Source organism: Sapajus apella, unplaced genomic scaffold (assembly GCF_009761245.1).
Source record: "Sapajus apella isolate SASKATOON/1434 unplaced genomic scaffold, GSC_monkey_1.0 scaffold38, whole genome shotgun sequence".
NCBI classification, from domain to species: Eukaryota; Metazoa; Chordata; class Mammalia; order Primates; family Cebidae; genus Sapajus; species Sapajus apella.
This window is the reverse complement of record NW_022436978.1, coordinates 17720109-17728895: the sequence shown is the minus strand read 5'-3', so window position 1 is coordinate 17728895 and position 8787 is coordinate 17720109. Positions and strand designations below refer to the sequence as shown.

At 39.2% G+C, this 8787-nt stretch overlaps 1 protein-coding gene across 4 annotated transcripts in view; it reads left to right on the top strand.

Annotated features, from left to right (window-relative positions):
• The window catches only part of KLHL24 (kelch like family member 24), a 48565-nt gene that overhangs the window by 32539 nt on the left and 7239 nt on the right, over nt 1-8787 (top strand). For 3 of the 4 annotated variants that reach the window (XM_032298471.1, XM_032298469.1, XM_032298470.1), the window contains 2 exons: nt 4779-4967; nt 6045-6233. In XM_032298471.1, coding sequence (XP_032154362.1) covers nt 4779-4967; nt 6045-6233 — 378 coding nt within the window. The remainder of the gene's footprint in view (nt 1-4778; nt 4968-6044; nt 6234-8787) is intronic. The other variant, XM_032298472.1, reaches the window with a different exon arrangement.

Genomic DNA, 8787 nt, shown 5'->3' with positions numbered 1-8787 from the left:
TTTAAAAAAAAAAAAAAAAAAAAAATCTTAGAGTAGGAAGGGATGATGGAATGACAGAGAATATTTAATGTAACTGGATCATCTTATAAATAATCCCAGAGATCAAGTCATTTCCCAAGATCACACAAAAATGATAAAGCAGAGGCAAAAGCTCAGGCTTTTCTTAATCTAGAGGCCTTTATTGTATTGTAATTTACACATGTAGGAGTATGTATTAAAGTTTAATCCTGAAAATTATGCCATGTGATGACACTATTGTTGTCCACATCTTAAAATTGAGGAAATATAGCCAGGCATGGTGGCCGGTGTCTGTAATCCCAGCTACTTGGGAGGCTGAGGCAGGACAATTGCTTGAACCTGGGAGGTAAAGGTTGCAGTGAGCCAAGATCGCACCATTGCACTCCAGCCTAGGCTACAAGAGCGAAACTCTGTCTTAAAAAATATATATATATGTAAAATTGAGGAAGAAATTTGAGTCTCTGGAAAGATAGAGAAATTGCCCTTCCATTGGACGGCAGAGCTGGCTATCAAAGCCCAGGCCCTTAATTGCTACTTCATGCCATAGGTTCCATACTCCTTAGAGCTGTGCGGTCTTTTGTAAGTTACTTAAACTGTCTGAGCCACTAGTGCTGGGGACACAAACTCACCGACAGATTATTTTAACATAACGTGAGAAATGCATGATGGAAGTGGCACTGAATACTGTGGAAATTTGGGGGTGCACAGAAAGATAAATTGTGGACAAATTTGAATGACAAGGTATGAAGTTTGGCCTTGACCCTTAGACATTAATTGTTGAAATGTTAAGAGGAATTGATAACATGTTTTAGAAAGAATAATCCGTGGTTTAGAGAGAGCAAGAGTGGAGGCCAGGAGGTTATTTGAGAGGTATGAAGTGTTGTGAACCCTGAAGTGGGTGATGGCTGTGGCAAATATAAAGGAAGGGGTGGATATGACAGATGCTGTGTCAGAAGACTCAGTGGGACTTACTATAGTTAATTAGCTATGGAGGGAAGAGTTGATGATGACAGTCCATTAAGAGAAATGTGAGCCGGGCATGATGGCTCACACCTGTTATCCCAGCACTGGGAGGATGAGGCAGGTGGATGGCTTGAGGCCAAGAGTTGAGACCAGCCTGGGCAACAGACAACAGAGGGAGACTCTGTCTCTATGAAAAATAAAAATAAAGTAGTAGGGTGTGGTGATGCACACCTGTTGTTTCAACTACTTGGGAGGCTGAGGCGAGGTCTCGGCTGGGAGGTTGAAGCTGCAGTGAGCTATTATCATGCCATCGCACTCCAGCCTGGGCAACAGAATGGTACCCAGTTTCCAAAAAAAGAAGAATGCTGAGCGCAGTGGCTCACACCTGTAATCCCAGCACTTTGGGAGGCCGAGGCAGGTGGATCATGAGGTCAGGAGTTCAAGACCAGCCTGGCCAAGATGGTGAAACCCCATCTCTACTAAAAATACAAAAAAAAAAAAAAAAATTATCTGGGCATGGTGGCACACGCCTGTAGTCCCAGCTGCTCAGAAGGCTGAGGCAGAAGAATTGCCTCAACTCAGGAGGTGGAGGCTGTAGTGAGCCAAGATGCGCCACTGTGCTCCAGCCTGGGTGAAAGAGTGAGACTCAGTCTAAAAAAATAGAGAGAGAGAGAGATGTGGAAGTGAAGCTGCTGGAGAGGTTTGTTAGGTCGCAAGTTCCCTATATAAACCATGATGCTTAATGGATTTTCTGCATAATACGCCATTTAATAAATGTCTTGCTGATTGGTTCACCTGTCATATAAAGATAATAATTTGCCTACCTTTCTTGTTTTTGTGAAAAGAAAATGTACATAAAAGCTCTGTGTGGCTGAGCGCAGTGGCTCATGCTTATAATCCCAGCACTTAAGGAGTCTGAGGCGGGTAGATCACCTGAGGTCAGGAGTTCGACACCACCCTGACCAACATGGAGAAACCTTGTGTCTACTAAAAATACAAAATTAGCTGGGCATGGTGGTGCATGCCTGTAATCCCAGCTACTCGGGAGGCTGAGGCAGGAGAATCTATTGAACCCAGGAGGCAGAAGGTGTGTTGAGCTGTGATCATGCCACTGCACTCCAGCCTAGGCAACAAGAGCGAAACTCTGTCTTAAAAAAAAAAACACCCCCACAAAAAAACAGCAATTGGAAACGCTGATGGTTGAGAGTTTCACAGCAAGCACAGCTGAACCCAGGAAGGTCCAGCTCTGTGGGGGAGGGGCATCTGCTGAAGGAAAACAAAACAGAAATAACATCATCACCCACAAGCTGGACGTCCACTCCGAGACCCAATCTGAAAGTCAGCAATTACAAAGACAACAGGTGGATAAATCCACAAAGATGGGAAGAAACCAGCACAAAAGGCTGAAAACATCCAAAATCAGAATGCGTCTCCTTATTCAGGGGATTGCAGCTCCTCATCAGCAAGGGAACAAGGCCTGATGGAGAATGAGTGTGATGAATTGTCAGAATCAGGCTTCAGAATGTGGATAATAAGAAACTTCTGTGAGCTAAAAGAACATGTTCTAACCCAATGCAAAGAAACTAAGAACCTTGAAAAAAAGGTTTGACAAAATGCTAACGAGAATAGACAGTTTAGAGAGGAATATAAATGAATTAATGGAGCTGAAAAACACAATATGAGAACTTCGCAAAGTATGCACAAGTTTTAACAGTCGAATAGACCAAGCAGAAGAAAGGGTATCAGAGGTCGAAGACCAACTCAATGAAATAAAATGAGAAGACAAGATTAGAGAAAAAAGGGTAAAAAGGAATGAGCAAAGTCTCCAAGAAATATGAGACTATGTGAAAAGACCTAATCTACGTTTGATAGGTGTACCTGAATGTGACAAAGAGAATGAATCCAAGCTGGAAAATATTCTTCAGGATATTATTCAGGAAAACTTTCCCAACCTAGCAAGGCAGGACAATATTCAAGTCCAGGAAATACAGAGAACACCACAAAGATATTCCTCAAGAAGAGCACCCCCAAGGCGCATAATCGTCAGATTCACCAGGGTTGAAATGAAGGAGAAAATGCTAAGGGCAGCCAGAAAGAAAGGTCAGGTTACCCACAAAGGGAAGCCTATCAGACTCACAGCAGATCTCTCAGCAGAAACCCTACAAGCCAGAAGAGAGTGGGGGCCAATATTCAACATCCTTAAAGAAAAGAACTTTCAACCCAGAATTTCATATCCAGCCAAACTAAGCTTCATAAGTGAAGGAAAAATAAAATTTTTTGTGAACAAGCAAGTACTCAGATTTCATCACTACCAGGCCTGCTTTACAAGAGCTTCTGAAAGAAGCACTACACATAGAAAGGAACAACCAGTATCAGCCATTCCAAAAATATACGAAAAGGTAAAGATCATCAACATAATGAAAAATCTACATCAACTAATGGGCAAAACAGCCAGCCAGCATTAAATGGCAGTATTAAACTCACATATATTAATATTAATCCAAAATTTAAATCAACTAAATGTCCCAATCAAAAGACACAGACAGGCAAGTTGGATAAAAAGCCAAAACCCATTGGTATGCTGCATTCAGACCCATCTCACATGCAAGGATACACAAAGACTCAAAGGGATGGAGGAAGATTTACCAACCAAATGCATCACATTGTCAATATCAGACAGATCAACAAGACAGAAAATTAACAAGGGTATCCAGGATTTGAACTCAGACCTGGAACAAGTAAACTTAATATTTATAGAACTCTCCACCCCAAATCCACAAAACTTACATTCTTCTCAGTACCACATCACACTTATTCTAAAAGTGACTACATAATTGAAAGTAAATCACTCCTTAGTAATTGCATAGCATTTCACAGGCTTAAATGAAATATTGGTTGGCTGCTTGTTTGTTATTTTTCTCCCTTATTCCTTTCTGTCACTCTTGTTAAGCACAATTATTGGCATAAAAGAGGTTTTTAATACCCATATTTAGACTGCATTCTAGCCTGGGCAATAAAGCAAGATTCCTGTTCTCTCTCCCTGTTTTTTTTTCTTTTTTCTTTCTCTCTTTCATTCTTTTTTTCTTTCTTTCTTTCTTTTTTCTTTCTTTCTTTTTTCTTTCTTTTTTTCCAAAAAAAAAAAAAAACTTGTTGAATGAAAGGATTTCATCAACAGGAAAGATTTCGAGTAGCTGTATTATCGTTCCTAATTCCTCACTCTCCTTTAAAAAAAAAAACCTCTGTGAACTTTAGTGTTCATTATGTGTCAGGCACTTTTCTAGCTACTGTAGGGGCTAAAAGGCCTGCCTTCAACACTCTCATAGTCTAGTAATTCTTACCTAATATTTCCATTTCACAGCTTTAATACTTTATAATAATCAAATATTTTATTACCCGTAAGTGTGAATATATAAGCTAAATTGTACAATTCTCAGTGTGAGCAGTATTACCCCCAAGGGGGCAAAGATTGGTTCTTAGAAGGTGAAAAAAACATGAAATCTTTCATGTATAAAGCATAGGTATACATACATTAAGGTAAATAGATATACAATTTATCTGTGGTATTAAAATTTCATTGACAGAAGACTATTAGGAATTAAAAAGGCTTGGTGGATTGTGATGGTGGCAGGGGGATGATGATTTTTTTAAAAGGCTCAGAAACTCTGAGCTAAATATATTGCAATTATATTTATTTAGCAAAAGCGTTTTAAAGAAAAGAGATCCCTTAATTCTTTAACCAGCTACTTCAAAATTCAGACTTTTGATAATTAAGATTTTTCCATGTATTTTGCATATAGGTATATGTTGTTGGAGGCTACGATGGGCAAAACAGACTTAGCAGCGTAGAATGTTATGATTCCTTTTCAAATCGATGGACTGAAGTTGCTCCCCTTAAGGAAGCAGTGAGTTCTCCTGCAGTGACTAGCTGTGTAGGCAAACTGTTTGTGATTGGTGGAGGACCTGATGATAATACTTGTTCTGATAAGGTAAGCCATGTACTTTTAAAGGAAACACCAATGATAAGTATAAGAAGGGAGATACAGAAGGTTCATCAAGTAGGTAGCCAGGTCACTTTGTGTGAGGAGTCTTTTAAAATTTTTCTGGTACTATATGCTTTGGAGAAAAACATTGAATTCTGGGTTGCTAAAGTGAGACTCTAGATGTCTGACAATTTGCTCTAACAAATGTGATTCAGCCTTTTTGAAATGAGACCATCTGTAGAGATTTTATATTAAATAAATTTTTCTGAGCCTTTGCTATCATCTACAGAATGTAAAAACTATAGAGAACACTGTTGGGAAGTGAATTAGCAAAGGATAAGACACAGTAAATAAATATGCTCCTTCTAACTGGGTCATTTTCTATATACTTTGGAAGTATTTTTCAGAACATAGAAAAGAAAAGGAAACCTCTGTAGTGTAAATAAAAGATGAGTCAAAGTTGCTCTGGTTCGTCAAACTCCTGGGACCAAAGAATATGTGCTATCCTGACATCTCAGGAAATATCATGTTTATTCTGGCAAAAGTCCCTAATGCCTAGCTGGCTTAGCAATGTTAACGGAATTTTGTCAATCTATTAATTCTTTTTCTAAATTCAGTTTAAAATAATGTGATCAAATGTTACTTATTTAGAATGTATTAATTCAGAATTTGTGATAATTCAGAGCATGCTGACTGCATTGAGATGTGTTCGTTTTCTTTTGAAGAAAGGGCTCCCTAAAAGCATTAAGAAGTTATATTCAGGTTTGAGGCATACTTATCCTACATAACACAACTGTAAAAAAATTGAGACTGTTAACTTTAGTGGACAGACCTGGTGGCCATTCATTCTAGAAGCAATCTGTGTGTTTTTGGTACTCTGTTCTGCTTGATAGTAATACATTTGCATTTTATTTGAGAATGTTCATAATTCAGACATTTCACTATCAGGCTAACCTCTCTTAATTCTCTGAATGAATGGGATTTTATTTTAAATAACGTTTGTATGTATTTGGTAGACTCTTTATTAAGTACATTTCCATTTTTGTTTAGAAATTTTAATTGTATATTTTTATATGTTATTAGGTTCAATCTTATGATCCAGAAACCAATTCTTGGCTACTTCGTGCAGCTATCCCAATTGCCAAGAGGTGCATAACAGCCGTATCCCTAAACAACCTGATCTATGTTGCCGGTGGACTGACCAAGGCAATATACTGTTATGATCCAGTTGAAGATTACTGGATGCATGTCCAGAATACATTCAGCCGTCAGGTAATAACATAAAGCAGTATAAAAGAAAAATACATCTAAGAGGCCAAGTGCATAATCATTATTAATACACTGTAATTTCAACTTTAAAATATTTCAGGCCGGGTGTGGTGGCTCATGCCTATAATCCCAGCACTTTGCAGGGCTGAGGCGGGTGGATCACTTGAGATCAAGAGTTCCAGACCAGCCTGGCTAACATGGTGAAAACCCATTTCTACTACAAATACAAAAATTAGCCAGGTGAGGTGGCATGAACCTATAATCCCAGCTGCTCAGGAGGCTGAGGTAGAAGAATCACTTGAACCTGGGGGGCAAAGGTTGCAGTGAGCCAAGATTGTGCAACTGCATTCCAGCCTGGGCAACAGAGCGAGACTCTGTCTTAAAAAAGTAACTAAAGGCCGGGCGCAGTGGCTCAAGCCTGTAATCCCAGCACTTTGGGAGGCCGAGGCGGGTGGATCACGAAGTCAAGAGATCGAGACCATCCTGGTCAACATGGTGAAACCCCGTCTCTACTAAAAATACAAAAAATTAGCTGGGCATGGTGGTGCATGCCTGTAATCCCAGCTACTCAGGAGGCTGAGGCAGGAGAATTGCCTGAACCCAGGAGGCGGAGGTTGCGGTGAGCCGAGATCGCGCCATTGCACTCCAGCCTGGGTAACATGAGTGAAACTCCGTCTCAAAAAAAAAAAAAAGTAACTAAATAAATAAAATATTTCATGTTTGCGTGAATTATTTTATAATTTTGCTTAAACTCCACATAAAGCATATGGCAACCTGTTTTGAACTCCTTCCAAGGAGTCGTTTTATTGAAATAACTTCATTTTTACCATCCCATGCTGAAGTATCTATTGCACTTGGGCTGTTGTTTTTTTTTTTTTCTCTCTTGATCTTTTTCACAATCCTACTTCAGTCTTTATCCCCTCTCTCATATTTCAGGAGAGAAAAAGTGTTCCCAAATTGATTGCTTATTTTTATTAGAGGCTGGGAAATCTGTTAATTCTGTTAAAGGAAATGGCTTTGCACAGCTCTCTTTCAGCCATAAATTGTACCCGGAGCCCTACTCCCTCCCACACTGCCACCTCCCAAAAGGCCTTTTCTCCACCTTTTGATTCATGGCTCATTTTCCTTCCACCCGCAAAATACTTGATGGTTTTGATGCTGAAAATCTGGCTCTACGCATACCCTAGAGATGTACTCTCAAAGGTCATTGCTAATAATCTCCTCACTCTCCTTCATACTCTCTTTTCTACCCAGTTCTTAAACATGGGTGCTCCTTGAGCCTCCTGTGTCCTCTTCTCTGCTTATACTCTTTCCTGAATTATCTCATTTACACCTCAGCACTGATGATTTGCAAGTCTTTGTCACCATCAGAGCCTCTCTCCTGTGGTCCAAACTCAAATTTCTACTAACTGGCTATGTGATATTTTACATAGGATTTCAAGACTTTAATTTTTTTTTTTTTTTTTTGGAGATAGTCTTGCCCTGTCACCCAGGCTGGAGTGCAGTGGTACAGTCTTGGCTCATTGCAACTCTGCTCCTGTGTTCAAGCGATTTTCCTACCTCAGCCTCCTGAGTAACTGGGACTACCGGCATGCACCACCATGCCCAGCTATTTTTGTATTTTTAGTAGACAGGGTTTCACCGTATTGTCCAGGCTGGTCTCGAACTCCTGACCTCATGATCCGCCTGCCTTGGCCTTCCAAAGTGCTGGGATTACAGGCGTGAGCCACCACACCCGGCCAAGACTTTACATTTAAAATAGAATTCACCTTCTTCCCCAAACCTACTCTTTCTGTATTTCCAAATAACTGAGAAACTTAATTTACTAGATTCTCTTCTCCAGCCTATCAGTTCTCCTATTTTTTCATTCCTATTGTTTCTATATTTGTTCAAGTTCTTATCAATTTTTACCTAAACAAAACCAATAATACTCGAATTAGTCTTCCTTTCTCTGATATCTTTCTAGCTCATTTTGCCATCAGTTATTTTTCAATATATCTATCTATTGTCTTTCTTGATTAGAAACCTATTAAATAAAATCCAAAAGTTTTACTGCTTCATTCTAGACCTTCTGTTACCTGACCTTCATTTCACATTCTGTAACTTTACCTCAGATACGTTAAGTATGTGTCATTTGTAGTCTCTAAACAGATCATAATGTTCTTGCCTTGGTTCATGCTGTCTTCTTAGCCTGTCATGCCTTTTTTACCTTCTCTACTTATAATTCTACTCATCTTTCAAGGACGCCTTCAGTTACAACAGAGTTTAACTTGGCCAAAATGAATCTTTCTTGCTTTCTGATCTGTTGAAGCACTCACACCTCTTATGGCCCTTGTATATTCCCTTGTGAGTATAAATATTTATTACCTCTACTGGAATTTAGTCTTCTTGAGGACACTATTTGTTCTAACTCATCTTGTATGTATCTTGCATTTATTTGTGCATAGTAAATATGTGTATTGAATAAGTAAACAAATTAGGAAGTACCAGAGGGACTTGATTTTAAGATAATCTTATTTGCAAGAGACATTAGAGATACAGCATAGACTATAAGGAT